This window comes from Columba livia, chromosome 15 (genome assembly GCF_036013475.1).
Source record: "Columba livia isolate bColLiv1 breed racing homer chromosome 15, bColLiv1.pat.W.v2, whole genome shotgun sequence".
NCBI classification, from domain to species: Eukaryota; Metazoa; Chordata; class Aves; order Columbiformes; family Columbidae; genus Columba; species Columba livia.
The window spans coordinates 7727773-7743297 of NC_088616.1; the positions used below are offsets into that span (position 1 = coordinate 7727773).

General features: G+C 55.6%; 1 protein-coding gene and 1 long non-coding RNA gene across 4 annotated transcripts; one reads left to right on the forward strand and one right to left on the reverse strand.

The window, feature by feature from the left end:
* Positions 1-1020: 1020 nt before the first annotated feature.
* LOC110360975 (uncharacterized) lies at positions 1021-7244 on the reverse strand. The gene is made up of 4 exons (XR_010466334.1): positions 7119-7244; positions 6571-6715; positions 6282-6457; positions 1021-5010 (listed from the first exon to the last, which is right to left on the reverse strand). It is a non-coding gene; the product is annotated as an uncharacterized LOC110360975 (long non-coding RNA).
* A 738-nt stretch (positions 7245-7982) lies between these two features.
* On the forward strand, positions 7983-14756 carry LOC102097155 (glucagon receptor). Of its 3 annotated transcripts, none has more exons than XM_065030902.1 (14): positions 7983-8121; positions 9031-9181; positions 9436-9527; positions 9864-9971; positions 10222-10343; positions 10455-10561; positions 10667-10823; positions 11083-11242; positions 11457-11517; positions 11690-11759; positions 12179-12267; positions 12439-12577; positions 12857-12898; positions 13036-14756. In XM_065030902.1, the coding sequence occupies exons 2-14, from the start codon at positions 9111-9113 to the stop codon at positions 13105-13107; spliced, it is 1290 nt and encodes a 429-aa protein (XP_064886974.1). In that variant the 5' UTR covers positions 7983-8121; positions 9031-9110; the 3' UTR covers positions 13108-14756. The 3 variants fall into 3 exon arrangements, with proteins under 3 accessions (XP_064886974.1, XP_064886973.1, XP_064886975.1); XM_065030903.1 differs by having other exon boundaries at positions 8025-8121; positions 9431-9527; XM_065030901.1 differs by having other exon boundaries at positions 9431-9527; positions 12857-13269.
* Positions 14757-15525: the final 769 nt, after the last annotated feature.

Here is a 15525-nt window from a genome sequence, read left to right on the forward strand (position 1 = left end):
GATCTATTGCAGACTTTGTCTCACAGGTCAGGAGAGGAGAGACTGGGTTCTCATTTATATGCAGTGAAAAACAAGATTATATTTTCACTCTCCATTAGCTCCCTCCAAAGCTGAGTGCCATTTGGCATGCCTGAAGCCAGCACTATGTGCTTATTTCCCAGAATCTGCCTAATTTCAAGGTGTCTGATTTAAGATGGCATGGCACAGCTTGATTTATAGACAACACGGCATTCCCTGTGTCCCTGGGAGCTGAAAATCCAGATCATCTTCAGTACAGGGCAAAGGGATCCAAAAAGGATTTTTTTCTCAGGAAAAATTTGTATGTGTTTTTCCACAGCACCAACATTTCAGCTCTTGACCTACCTGGAGGGAAAGGTACAGTGAACAACCAGCCAAGGGGACAAAGAGTCAAAATAGTCTTGGAAGGGCACTGTCACCACTTAGCTTGCCCTTTTTGATGAAGGTCACCAAGCAAAATGCTGCTGTCACAGCTGAGGAGCACAAGTCCTGCACAGCACCAGGGTGCAGCAAACCCTTCTGGGCAAGGTCCCCTTCTCCAGGCTCTGCCCTTGCCAGAACTATGTTATTTAACTAATTGCAATCATCATTTGGGCACCACCATCAAAACTAGGGACACGAGGGGAAACGAAAGCTCTTCTAGGATTATCCCAAGTCCTCCTTACCCGTGAAGGTGCCACCTTTGCCAAGTTTTCACCCCAAGTGTGTCTTTCCCTCCTCCTGCCTTGCTGTCAGGGTGCTGCTTTCCATCAGTAGCTGGTGGGATCATGGAGGTCAGTGTCCTCAGCCCCACCATGCAGCCTTGAGTGGGCTTGGGGACCACCACAGCGGGGGAAGCCAGTGGCTGCTCAGCCAGCAAGAGCCCTGCTGGTGGCCACAGGGGGATGTGGAAGGAGCCATGTCCTCTGAAAAAGGGAGAGGAAGAGTCCAAAGGGAAATGCAGAAATAAGATTAGTGTTTAAACAACAAGCACAACTATTTATGCTGGCAGGAGAAGAAACAGTTTGCTTAAAACCCTTTCAGATTTATCAAACTGCATGCAATGGAAGTCTTGAAGTGCTGGGAGCTGGGTTTATGTTCTGTTCTCAGCTCTGCTTCAGTGTTAAACTGTCATCGGTGAAACAGCCACTCCAGGAATCCCAGATCACAGGGGAAGTCGTGGTCTTGGATAAATAGACCTTGAGGCTGAGTAAGTCCAGCAATTTCATGTTCTGTGCTGGCAGAAACCTGCGATCTCAACAGCAGAATGAAGTGTTGCGCTGTTAAAAAGGAGAGAGCAGCTGCTTTAGGTTCCGTACATCTAAAACCAGGTTTGTGACAAGGAAGAGTTTGGAGTGAATGCGACGGAGGGGCTGCAGGTGGGGGCTGGGGTGCAGTGGGAGAGCTGCAAGAGGAAGCGGGAGGTCGCTGGGGTAGTACTGGGCACAGGTGAGGCAGCGGAAGACTTTGCGACCCAAGTAACACCATTACCTGCAGACAGGTGGGCGATGGTGGCTGGGGAGGCCTGGCACTGCCAACTTCTCCCATGGGACCGTGGCTCTCGGCAATGCCAAAGGGATCCCACCCCCAGCTTCATCCCCCAGCAGGAACCCCACCAGACCAAGCCCAGTACAATCACGAGGAAAAGATGAGCAATAGCATGGATGTGCCTCATCTGGAAATAACCCCTTTCTTATAACTACCTTTTTCTATTGCAAAAAAACACTCAGCTGTGAAATCAAGCCTAGAGGAAGCTATCCCTCTTAGATTAATTCAGCGTCACTCCCAGCAGCTGTCTGGAGCGTATGGTGGATGTCGGGAGACCTCATAACCTCTTTGCTGTTGAAGCAAAAGCTATTGCACTGCAGATATTATGGGATTTGGGGAATTATTATCCCCTCTTGGTTAGGTAACGAGGATCTCTGGCTCCCTGGGCAAGTGATAGATTGTTTTGTCTGCAGCCTGGGCACCTTCATCAGCCACTAAGCTGTTGGAAGATCTCTGGTCACATCAGAAAAAAACCTCATGATGAGGATGTCTGTGCCTCTTGATGAGCAGAGGTGATATGTACATCCAGAATAACTCTTTGCTGGAGCTTCAGAAAATACATCACATTACCAGTGGACCCAGGACCCAGCTTGAATCACAGAAGGATTGCTTCCAGGGTGGGAAAGCTGCAGAGCAAGAATCTGTGGTCACATCTGCCTGCCCCTCACCAGTAAATGGGTTTGCTAATACCCCATCACTGCACATGGGTGCTCCCCTGTGCGTGGCACCCTCCAGGTGAGTTGTGCAAGTCCCTGGTGCTGGCAATTCCCAGCAGAAAGGAGCCCAGACACTATCTGAGTGATAAAAATCTCCTCATGGTCTTCTACAGGAAAGTTCCTTGAAGACAGAAGCTGCTGAGTCAGAAGGCACAGAGTCTGTTCCAGTGCTCCTGGAGAGCTTCCCTGCACTAGCAGAAATGGGAGTGAGTGGGGAAGGAGCAATAACGGGGGCACCACACAGCCTTGACTTTATATACCAATTAATTGGCCCTTCCAGCATCAGAGGGAAAGGAATACACAGGCAGCCCTGGTAACACACAAAAATCCAAGGGGCTGTTTTCAGCCCAGGTCATAGCACCTATCGATACCTTTAGATAGACACAACCCAAAGCTCCAGATTTTTGTACACCCACAGAAATCTGATGCCAGAAAGAGCCCAAAAGAACAGCATATGCCCAGGCTCTTCATGTTGGAGCCTCAAAGGAGAGCTGGATTTCAGCAGGGGAGCCGTTATCCCTCAAATATCAAGAGAGGAGAGGGGCAGCAAACAGCAGCCCCTCCACAAACCGCAGAACGCAGCCCAGCCTGCCAGGTAATTAGGAGATTGATGCAGTAATGCATGCGAGGAACTGCTAAGAAGGGGGGAAAGCCAGCAAGTCACTTTCTTACTTAATTTTTCCCGAAGTGAGAAGAAGGAGAGAGTTTTCCCAGCAAGTTGAAGCTGAACATCCAAGCGTGCTGCGATACAGCACTGTGCCTGGCAGGCTGCAGTGTCTCAAAGCTGCAGTGGGATGCTGGAGGAGAAGATGCATCCTGACATCTCAGCCAGGAGCTGGGCTTCCAGAGCCCATCAGTCCCACCTCAAGCCACCTGCCCCCTGACAGACTGTTCAGCTTCCTCTTAAACTTTTTGGAGAACAACCTGTCTCCTGCCCAGATCTGGCACAGCATCACCTTAACCATGAGCCTGGAAACCTGCTCATGTTCCCTCTGATTTTGCCAAACAGCTGTACCCTTATTTCCACACCAGCAGGTGAAAAGGAGATGCTGCTTCCTCTGGATGTGGCTACACCACCAGTCTGGCCAGAAAGAGAAGACAGGCAGGTGATAGATCAGGCACAATTCGGCCTAAACAGGTGCTAAAAAGAAGATGCAACTGAGCTGCAAATAGGCAGGAAGGAAATAAAAGGTACAGCCCCTTCTCTGCTCCTTGGGTTCCTGATGTGGAGGATATAGTGACCCTGACGTGCAATAAGAATGCTGTGCTGCCAGTCAAAGCTTTACATATGGAAGAGGGCAAGCCGTGCCCTTCGGCAGAGGACGGGTACAAAGAGTCCAGCTCCAGGGCAGGATGTGAATATAGATGATTTTCAGAGAAGTTCTTGATCTTATCATTTAAGCCTTCCTGCTTAAATAAGGTGAGAAACACAACAGAAACTGAAGAGACTTGGTCGACTTTAAATACAGACCCAGCAAACTGCCCGCCTGGGGCTCTCTGGAAGGACGGCATCTGCTGAGGATTTCTCTGAGTAAGTGCCAAATTCAATAGTGCCTTTATGAGCTGGGAACAGTAATTTATCATGAGCATGTGGCAACACCACACTGAAGCACTGGCTTGGGAGTGACCTTTCCTGTGAAACAGTGGATGGCGTTGGATCCTTGGGCTGTTGCTGCCTGAGGGGATGGAAACGGGATACTCCTGTCCTGCAAACACTGTGCAAAACCCTGAGCTCAGAGCTCCAGGTCCTGTATGACCTGTGCAAGGTGCTGGATTGGGGCACCCTCCAAGGCATCTCTTAGGACATGAGTTGCAAGCTTCTTTCTTCTCTACTTGAAAAGAACATCTCTCCCCATCCTTCCAAAATCTTTTATCCCCCAGTAGCTTTTGAAACAAGCATTTATTGGGAATTAATGTTCAAGCAGCCTGTTCTCTAGAAAATCCCATACCTGGTCATAAATGGGTGTGATGGCAGTGATGCTCAGCTGATTTCTGGCTATGGACAGGTTGACATATTATCAATCTCTTTATAATCATATTGTAAAAAAGACTGTAGCTCAAGCATATAATGTAGTACTGAACGCTACATTTCTCATTGTCTTTGCAGGAATAAGCCCCAAAGCAGCAAATCTCCCAGAGGTGAAGCATGATGGTCCAGCCCCATGAAGTTGGTGGTGATGTCCTTGTTGGCTGTAGTGACTTGATGTCTCCCAGAAGTTAATTAAGCTGTTGCTCTGTATCAGAGGTCAGACCCGCCCCAAACCGCTGCTCATCAGAAAGAGGAAACACTCTATGGCTGGACAAAACTCAGGGTCATTTCTCTCCTCAATCAGAGAGGTTCAAGCAAGAAACAGCCTCTGCTGGGTGCAGGCAACAGCTTCTGAAAAGAGCAAACCCCAGGGCAAATGGCTCTGTGCTCACTTGAGTCTGCCTCCGTGTCTTGTTGGGCTGCATTTTTGCAGCTATCTTTGACAGCACCATCTGCTGATATTAAAAATACTTTGCTTTTTAGTATATACAAGAGCCTTTGGTGTGGCTGAGCTTACAGCAGCCCCCCAAGTCCAGAGCAAGCGGTACAGAATTGATCAGCTGCAATGAGTGATGTCCCTCCTCACGTGGGTTCGTGGGCATTCGCATGCTGTTGGATTTCTCTACCTGGTAACAGTCTGGAAGGCTTTTCTGAGAAGTTCACTGAATAATTGCAAGTCAGGATGTGTTGATTAGCATTTCTGTTCCACGAATCGCTTCTCTACGGGAAGAAAAACAGCACAATTAGTGAAGCCTACAATACTACACACATCTGAATTTCTCTGTCAATAACAGCTATGTAAAAGGAAACCTGCTTTCAGGACATTTCTGCTGGTAAGCCTGGTAACAGTCCTTGGAGAAAGGGACTTAGCCCTGCGTGGTTGTCTGGTTGGACATCTAGCCCATGGTGACAGCGACGGAGGATGCTGGAGGATGCTCTCCTCTCCCTGAGCACCCCTGCAGCTTTCAGGTTGCCAGAGAGGCACCAACACCTTCAATGCATGAGGCCATTCAGGGGCAGTTTCCTCATCTCTAATGGTGAACCCTGCCTGTAACATATACATTTATCAAGTCTGTCTCCTTGGTGACAGCCATGCAGCACAGCCAGCATCCCAGCAGCTGTTGTACAGTGAGGTGGTGGTGGTCTTACAGGGTCTTACCCATTGTACAAGGAACTAGGAAGGTGTTTCAAGCAGCTGTGTCTCTTACAGAGCTGCTGGGGCCTAGCTGAGCACAGATCAAGGTGCTAAAATCACCATCACATGCTGATGGGCTGTGAGCATTACAGCTGAGAGGAGGATGGAGATGCACATGGTCTGACTGCAAAATTGCTGATGGGAAGTGCCTGAGCATCCCTCTCAAACATGGGGGTTGTCCCTGGACAGGGACAAGTGGGGATGCAATGCTTGGACCTGGATGTTGTCCCAACCACCCTCCCCGTGCCTGTGACCGGCTCTGCAGCACCCCACATGTCAGGATCCGGCTCCAGCTGAGCCACAAGCACTGCAGTCGCTATGGAGACCCTGCCCAAGATGCATCAATATGGAGAGGAACAGGTTGTTCCTCATGTCCCATTCAAAGGACCAGCAAGCAAATCCCTTCCAGATGGACCCTTCACCCCAGAACTGTCCCCACCAGGGACTGCACAGGGCAATGATTCTGGGAGTTTTGTAGTCTCTCTCCAGGGAACTGTAGCTCCAACTCCTGCACCTGGACGCTGGAGCTCTGGGCTCTCCCCCAAATTCAGCATTGCTATGGGATGAGCCCACCCCGTGTTCCTGCTGGCATTAGATGGGTTCATGCAGGGAGGTCTGCAGGGCAAAGCCATAAAGCACCTGAGTCTGGGGTGAGCGACATGGCTGGAAACACCCTCCAGAGGTGTCCCAGGACCACATTATGGCTGTGTGGAGCAGAATGCAATCCTGGGAGAGCTAGCACTGGCTCTGGCCCCATGGCACGGTGATGTATGGAAGGAATGGAGGAGCTTCTCACAGTTTGTCTGCTGAGACAGAAGTCTTCATCTCTTCAGGATACTTTGTACAGGAGCTTTCTGAACCACTGAGCATCCTCCTGGCTCCACATCCATTTGTAGTGGGGGATGAGGCAGCTGAGATGCTGCCTCCCCACTGTCCCCAGTCACACTAAAGCCACCACGTGGCAATGTCAGCCTGTAGAGAGAGGGGCAAACACAGGGTATGGCCAAAGCAACCTCGCAAGCAACCTCCACAGGGGAACAGGTAGGATGAGAGATGCAAGAGAAAGAGGAGAATCGATTCTTTACCTGGAATCAGAAGCAGCTGGGGGAAGAGGAGCCAGGCTGCAAGCGGCAGTGAGACAGCAGCTAGGCGGGGCAGGGCGAGACATGGGAGACCATCTGGAGCTCAGTCTGCACAGTGAGCCGCTGAGCTCCCGTGAATCACGCTCCGCTGCCGATGGTAACAGAGAAAGGAAAAAAATAAAAATCACAGCAAAATAGCAAAGTTTAAGTGGCACCATCTGCAAGGGGCAGCCCTGGCCAGTGCGTCCGGGTGGGACTGAGCAGGGCCTGGGGCCTCATCCCTCTTTGTTTCCACGGGTGCTGCAGGAGATTCAAAGTCTTCCAGTAAAGCTGCTTTTCAGAAGCCATTTGGGAATTACACACTCATACAGAAAGCACCTGTCACCTTGAGAAAAGGTTAACTGTCCACAAAGGAGGAAAACAGCAAAACTCCCAGTCAAACTGCATCAGCAGCATGGCTGTGGTGACACCTCCAAAGCCATATGCCTCCATCTTGTGCCCATCCTTCTCTGCTACTTGGCCACCATGATGGGGTATTGAGTGATACCAACCATTCTTTGTGTTAATAGCTATTGCATCTTCTTCTAGCAAGGCTGTTACAGCACGACAGCATCTCTGTCCGCATCAGCTAAAGCTGGAGATAGGAACCTGGGGAGGCTCTGCTGCTACTCTTTGAAGGGTCCCCAGGGGCTTTCAGAGACGACTCAGTCATCCCTTAAATCTCCTCCACCCACTCTACTGATAGGAAAACCACCTTCACCTGCCCTTCACCTGTCTGGACAGGAGCAGAGCAGCTGTGGATGAGCACAGACTCGCTCCCTCCACACTGTGAGGACGTGGGGTGGCTGGGAAGGCAGCGTGACCAGAACTGGGGGGCCCTGGGGTTTTCCCACGGCTTGTCTCTGTCCTTGTGGTTTCCTCACTGTTGGGGTCAGTGCAATCTGCATCATGTGCTGTGTCCCTGTGCCACCTCTAGCTTTGTCCCCTTGGCCACCTGCTCCTTTTCCCAAGGCTATGTGGCCCCTGACAGCCCACTCTGTCTGCACAGGGCTCTGCACGACAAGGGGCTACCACCATGCCGGCACCCCACATCACCCACCCAGGCGACAGCCATCGGGGTGCCAAACCGGGAGGCAAAAGACTCCTGCCACCCTCCCTGGGGCTGCATGGGGGGGCTCTGGAGGAGACAGAGGGGATCTGGACCAGCGTTCCCATCCCTGTGACCCTTAGTTTGAGGGCTGGACATTCATCCCTGTCCCCATGTGATGCAGCGGGGTCTCCATGGGGGCCGTGCCGGGCGCTCGGCGGGGGAGGGAGCATCGGTGCCCGGGACCCCCCGGGGCCCGTCGGGGCGGCCCAAACCCCGGGAGGCGGTGCCGCTCCCCCTCCCACCAACCCTCCCCCGCCCCCCGCCCCGTCGGGGCACGGCGCTGGCGGGAGGCGGCCGCTCCGCAGATGCCGCTCGCTCGTTGCCGCGCTCACGTCGCGGAGCCGGGGCTGCCGGTGATAGCGGGGCTGCCGGTAATAGCAGGGCTGCCAGGGCTGCGGAGCAGGGTAAGCAGGCGGAGGGAGGCTGTGGCACAGTCCGGGCGGAGTGGGAACCCCGCGGGCACCGAGCAGGATCGGCTGGGGAGCCCCGGTTGGGGCAGGGACCGGGGATCATACGTGCTGGCCGGGGGGCTCGGTGGGCACAGAGCGGGGAGTGTTCGTGCTGGAAGGGGGGTTCCGAGCTGGGGCCGTCTAGGCTGGAGCCATGAGGGGCACAGGTTGGGTCCGTCCGTGCTGGCCGGGGAGCCCCAGGGGAGCCTGGACTGCTTCCCTCTCCGGAGGTCCTGGTGGGTGCCCCCCGGCGGGGCTGTGCAGAGCGGGGCGGCGGGGCAGAGGTGACTGTGAGCAGGGATGGGGCCGAGAGGTGATGGGGTGTAGCTGATTTGGGTGGTCCCATCCTGGCTGGCAGGCAGTGGGGCAGGGGAGGCACAGTGGGTCCCAGGAGAGGTCTCCTTGCCTCCCCGGGGTCACCTCTGCAGCCCTACCCCCTTTCCAGGGCTTGGTTGCAACAGGCCACCCATCAGGTGCTGCCTGCCTGCAGGGGTGAGCAGCTGTCGCACAGGGACTGTCACACAGGTTACAGGGGTGGCTTTTGCTTCCCTCTGGCTTCAGCCTCACAGTCCTCTCACCTGCCAGCTACCCAGGGGCCAGCAGCGGTGGCGTGGAGGCTGGCAAGGCTCAGCCAAGACATGTGATCCTATTATGCCCCCGCTTCTGGCTGCTCTGCCTGATGCTCCCCGAGGTTTTGGGTCTGGCAGGGAAGTGACCCAGGGCTGTGGCAGCCCAGGACATGCCTGTGGCTGGCATTCACACCCTGGTTCTTCTCCACTGCCTTGGAGAGCACATCTCTTCATCCACACTGGTGTGTGTGGCTAGCAGAGCCATGCTGTCCTCAGTCCTCTACCTGTCACCTAGGATTCAGGTCCTCAGCGCGGCTTTGAGACGCACCCAGCACTGGGAGTACTGGCCATAGGCTGGTGGGGCAGCCATGACAGATGTGCTCAGGTCCAGGTACCAGCAGACCCTCGTCCATCTTGCCTGGATGTTCCTGTTTTCCACCATGCCGGTAAGAGACAAGCTGAGTTTGGCCCGCAGGGTTGGTGCTACCAGACTTTGAGCTGTTGCAAGTGGGCTCAGTCCTAGCTTTGTTGCATCTTCCTGCTTGTCTTGAGGATGCTGGCATGCAGCAGCTCCTCATGGGGGTGCAAGCAGCTGGCGCGGGAGCCGCTGGGTACTGCAGTGGGGCGGGCAGGCCAGCACGGGCTCTGTGCACGGTGCACAGCCTGGAGGCTCTGACCTGGCTCTGGGCTTGCAGCACAGTGGGGCCAAGGTGCTGGAGAAGACCTTTGAGGAGTGGATGCGGTACCGTGATGAGTGCTTGAGGAGGATGGCGAGTGAGCCCTACCCAGCAGGTACCCAACTGTGCCCCAGCTCAGGGGCAGACATGGGGGCACGTGGAGCTGAGTGACAGCTGTGGCTGCGGCTGGGTTTTATCACCCCTCCAGCATCCTCTACACCAATCACCTATGGAGGGATGAGTCAGGGGCTGAGAGGTGTCTCCTCATCTCAGGTGGGATGCCTGGGGCTGGGGTACCCCAGAGGGCTGAGGCTGGTGTGGGGCCCAGGGCTGTGTTTGGGGTGGTGCCAGCCCCATGGAGGTGCTGGCAGGGGGGCTGTGGTGATGGGACTGGATGTGACTGTGCTGCTAGCATCTGACCATTGGCTTTTCCCTGTGCTGCTGTTGGAAGGGCTCTTCTGCAACCGGACATTTGACATGTATGCCTGCTGGCCCGATGGGAGCCCCGGCACTGCCGTCAATGTCTCCTGCCCCTTCTACTTGCCCTGGTTTGAGAAAGGTGACAATGACCCTCTGCCACCCCAGAACTGGAAGCTAGGGCTGAGGCATGTTAGGAGGGGAGAGGTTCTTGGGGTTTCCCCTCCTGCCCACTGCTGGGGGGAGAGGACCCACGAGCAGACCTGGGGAAAGGGGGCATGTGTCATGGAGCAGAGCCAGCTCTTTGGGGTTGAGCAGAGTCCAACCCATCGTCTCAGGAGAGGGGTTTGGGTGGAGCCCGGGTGGAATATGTTGTTGCTTCATGTCCGCAGTGAAACACGGCCTGGTGAGCCGCAGGTGCGGCACCGATGGGCAGTGGGTGATGGTGAACAACAGCCAGCCCTGGCGGGACTACTCGCAGTGCGAGGAGGAGATGGAGTCAGCTGCTGAGGAGGTGGGATGCCCTGGCCTAGCCATGGTGGTTGAGCAGGGACAGGCAGGGGCACCCCTGCCACATGGGCAGGTGCCGCTCGCCCAGGCTCACTGGCGCGGTGCTAACCTGCAGGAAGGAGCCCACCAGCTGATGGTGAGCTTCAAGGTGCTCTACACTGTGGGGTACTCGCTGTCACTCCTGACCCTCATCTCTGCCCTGCTCATCCTCACCATCTTCAGGTAGGAGAGCTGGGGGCACATGGTCCTGCCCCTCATCCTTCCCAGCTGGTGATGGTGGAGCTGAGGGATGTCCTCACCTGCCCCTGACAGCCTTGCTCTTGACAGGAAGCTCCGCTGCACCAGGAACTACATCCACGCCAACCTCTTTGCCTCCTTCGGGCTGCGAGCGACCTCGGTGATGGTGAAGGATGCACTGCTGGAGAAACACTGGGGCATGGAGGTGGTGCAGGTGGCCGACTGGGAAGCCCTGCTGAGCCATGAGGCAAGAGCTGCCACCCCCTGGGGGGACTCTGCTTAATGCAATTGGGGTGGGGACCCTCACTTCAGGGAGGGGTATGCAGCCAGGTGCCAGTCCCCATGCAGCCCCAGGCACCCTGTGCCTGAGGCCTTGAGGCGCCTCTTCGCCTGGTGGGTGAGCTCTTGGGGTGCCTGTGCAACACCATACACTCAGTGGGCAAGTTCTCGGGGTGCCCATGGCCCCCAGGCACGCTGCTGGCCCCATGGTGGGTCTCCCATGGCAGGCGGCGCTGGGCTGCCGGGCGGCACAGGTGCTGATGCAGTACTGCATCCTGGCCAACCACTACTGGTTCCTGGTGGAAGCTGTCTACCTCTACAAACTGCTGATCGGGGCCGTCTTCTCCGAGAAGAACTACTACAGGCTCTACCTCTACCTGGGCTGGGGTAGGAACCACCTGGGTGCATGGTGGGGATTGGTGCCTGGTGTCGGGCAAGCACTGCGGCCCCAAGTGGCCCCAGGAGGTTGCGGGTTGGGGGCTCTGCTGACCCTGGGGCAAGATGCCACCCCACAGCATCCCTGTGGTGTCCCCCCTCACAGGGCCGGTTTCTCAGCTCAGGCGGGTGCTTGGTTTTACAGGGTTTGCTGTGTGACTTGCAGGGACCCCCGTGGTGTTCGTGGTGCCCTGGATGGCTGCCAAGTACCTGAAGGAGAACGCAGAGTGAGTGCGGAGGGATGCTCAGCCCCAGGCTGGTGTTAGGGCTCAGCTGGGGAGCAGGACAGAGGCCGCTGTGGGTCCCTGACCCACCTTGCCAGGGCTGGCACCCTCTTGGCCTCATCCTGCACCCCCCAGCACAACGTGATGGTGCTGCTCTCTGTGTCTGCCTGGGCAGGTGCTGGGCGCTGAACGAGAACATGGCTTACTGGTGGATCATCCGCATCCCCATCCTGCTCGCCTCCCTGGTACGGGGGCACCTGCCAGCCCTATGCCGTTTTGGAAAACAGCAGCTCAGCCTGGGGTGGGGGGGGGGTGGGGGGGGAGCAGCTCCCTGCACAGCCCAGGAGGGAGGGACTGGCCTCCAAAGCATCAGGCTAAGGGCACGCGGGGTTGTTTTTTGCTAACCACCACAGTGGGGGCCAAGGAGACCCCTGGGCTCTGAGGGCCCAGGCTGAGCCCTAGAGAAGGGTGGATGCTGCTGCTGCTGCTGCTGCTTCTTAGCCAGGAGTTTGGGATGGTGGAATGAGATGAAGACCAGCCCTGGGGACCTGGTACCACAGGGCTTGTTGTCTCCTGTGGTCCCCAAGGGTGTGTACCACAGCCAGGGTGCCCTGCAAGGGGTGGGGGTGCTGGGTTGTGTGTGCCCCGCTCTGTCTCCCTGCAGATCAACCTGCTGATCTTCATGCGGATCCTCAAGGTGATCCTGGCCAAGCTTCGTGCCAACCAGAAGGGTTATGCAGACTACAAGCTGCGGTGAGCCAGGAGGGAGGGGGCAGCAGGTCAAGGGTCCTCCACATCCACCCTCCTCCTCCTGCACATTCTTGAATGATCACCCTGAAATTAACTCAGGGCTCGTCGCTGCTTGCACCTGTGCCTCTGCCCTTTCTTACTCACTGCCAGAGGGGACACCTTCTACTCTTTCAGGTTGGCCAAAGCCACGCTCACCCTCATCCCTCTCTTCGGGATCCATGAAGTTGTATTCATCTTTGCCACCGATGAGCAAACCACAGGCATCCTACGCTACATCAAGGTGTTCTTCACCCTCTTTCTCAACTCCTTCCAGGTGAGGGAGGAGTGTGACATGTTCTTACTTGGCCCTGGGCACCATGGAACAAGAATTGGGGGGTCACTGTTCCAGCTCCCCCTCCCTGCGGTGCTGCAGCTGAGCTTGGGGATGCGATCACCAGCTCTCCCACCCCCAGCCCTGTTGTTGAGTGATGTCTCCTGCTGTGCAGTGCTGGCAGGGGGAACCCACCCCAAAAGCAGCCTGGGGGGACTGAGCCCATCCCAGCCCTGGGAGAGGGGGTGGCAGTGGGGGCTCAATCCCCTGTTCTCCCCCCAGGGTTTCCTGGTGGCCGTGCTGTATTGCTTTGCCAACAAGGAGGTATGTACCCAGCACAGCACCTCCTGCTCAGCCCTGCCTCAGCCGGTGGCTTTGTCATGCCAGCCCACGCCTGGCATGGTCTGTGCAGAAGGCACAGCCAGGGAAAAGCCCCTGCTCTCTCTCCTCCACCATTGCAGGTGAAGTCAGAGATGAAGAAGAAGTGGCAGCTCTGGAAGCTCGACCACCCAGTGCTCTGCTGTGCTCAGTGATGCAGTGACCAGCCCCACGGAGCCACAGGAGAGGGGCTGTGGGGAAGCCGTGCTAGGGCAGCACCTCATGGTGGGACAGGTGGGACAGTGTCTCAGCTGTGCTGCACCTGTGAGCACTAGAGCTGCTGGAGAGGACATTCCCCCACTGCAGTCCAAGGGGGAGGCAGGCACCCTCAGCTCACACCAGACATCACTGTCCCTCAGAGGAGCCTCCCCTTGCTCAGGTTTGATGAGCTGCATAGAGAGATGTGCCTGCTGCTGCCGGTACACCATCAGCAGCCCCCTTCCTAGGCATCTGCAGGGGGAGCCTGGCCCTCACCGTCAGAGGACACAGAACAGGGAATAGGAGACACTGCTCAGTCTGGCACTGCTGCCCAGACCTGCTGCCCCACTGAACAGACATCTGCTGTGCCCAGGGCTGTGACAGCACTGCTCCCACCCAGGGCATCACCTTCATGCTCTCCTTGCCCTAAGCAAGGACCATCTCACCAGCACCCTGAGACCTCCAAGATATCCAGCCTGGAGGCATCCTGCAAAGCTCTTCAGAGCAAGGTGCTGCTTGTGCACCTTCTCAACACCATCCTCACTAATGCAGAGCTTCGCATCAGCACCTGCTGCGCTCCTTATTGCTCCCCAGCTGCACAAAACACTAGCTTTCCTCCTCTTGGAGCTCCTCCTGCAGCACAGACCCCCTCACAGCAAGTCCAGCCAGGGCAGCACATACACGTTTCCTGCAGTGCTTGAGCACTTTGACTGTTGTATTTACCCCCTGTGTTAAGGATAGCATTGCTTCTCCTTTGCTGGCAGGGAGAAAAAAAATTAATCACAAGGGAGACGGAAGGACTTGAGAGCACCAGTCACCCCCAGCCAGGCTGGGAGCTGAGCCCAACCTCCCACTGCCCAGGCCCAGCCCAGTTGCCTGACCTTGGCAGCAAGGAGAGCTGTGGACTCTTGGGCAGGAGGCACCCTCAGCTTGGGAACTGTTCTGCTGACAAAAAGCTGGGTGTTTCTGAGCTCAGCTGTGGAACAGTTGGGGATCAAGGCGTTTGCTTCCCAGTAGGGTACCAAAGCACCAGGTGCCTGCCCTACCCCAGCAGCACAGTGAGCCCAGGAGTATCCACACCTCTGCCAGCCAAGTATTAAGGCTGTGCAGTTTGAGCAGTGCCGTTTGTGCGTGGCTGCACACATCTGGCTATCTGCCCCTGCCATGGGCCAGGGCCTAGTGCTCTCCACCAAGAGCTGAGAGCAGCAGCAGATGCCACCAGCACACACCCCACCCTTACCTTCACCAGCAGGACAGACATGCTGCTGAGTCCATTGTTCCTACCACCTGATGCTTCACCTCACAGAAAAGGCCACACCAGGAGGGAAAAAGCAGCTTTTACTCTCTACTACATGCAAGTGGACACAGGTGGTTCTTCATCTCCAGTCCCTCCACCCCCAGGTTGGAGGAAACACCTCTTGCAGACACAGCATCTCTAACAGGGCGCCTTGACCACAGACAGAGGCTGCGCCAGACTCAGCAGCAGCTGGCTTCAAGGTTGAAGAGCCATGCAGGAGTTTTCCTGGATCAATGTAACCCCTGTGAGACCATTTTGCACATTAACTCTCTTTTCAGGTGTAAATAAATGTTTTTTTCAGCAAGCAGAGCATGCTGCTTCTGTCTGCTCTGGTGGAGGGAAACAGCTTTCAGGCTGCAGCTGTGAGGGTACAAATTCACACTTGAGCACACACACTCACAGGGACAGGGGTATTAAACAGGCACACAGAGCCCCTGGCTCAGACAGCACTGCATTGCTCTCCCTGGGATTACATTACAGGTTACATAGGGAGGAAAAGTAGCAAAATAAGACAACATTATGGTCATAAATACAAACAGCAACCAAAATCACTTGCCAGCTCTGGTACCAGCAGAGCCATCACAGACAAAGGGCACAGGCAGGAGCTGGATTACTGTCTGGATTCTCCTCTGCTCTTTGCTGCAAGCTCCAGGAGCCTGACACTGGTGTGTGTGCACAGCGCACTGCTACAGGAGCAAGGCCAAAGCCGTATAAGGCCACAAAGCCTTGGAAGGAGAAAACAGATTCTTTTGAGACCCAAGCTTGGCTCCTGGATGAATCAGAGCTTCCTGTGCTTCCAGGTACTCTGTGAAGTGCTGCTGTATGTCAGATGGAACTGAGAACAGTAACAGTTCACAAGTCTCAGACCAGAGTACTTCATTCTGAGAGCAAAACCTCCACACACAACTTAACAAGGCCTAAACTCTTTTCTAAATCAATGCAGAGATAACTTTTGTCATGCAGCTGGAACCTTTTGGGGGCTGAAGTGGCAATGGCCAGCTAGGAAGGAAAGATCTGAGGCCTCAGAGAAGCATGGACTTTGGAACCCGTGTGTGCTCTTCTGCTACACCTCCAGCAC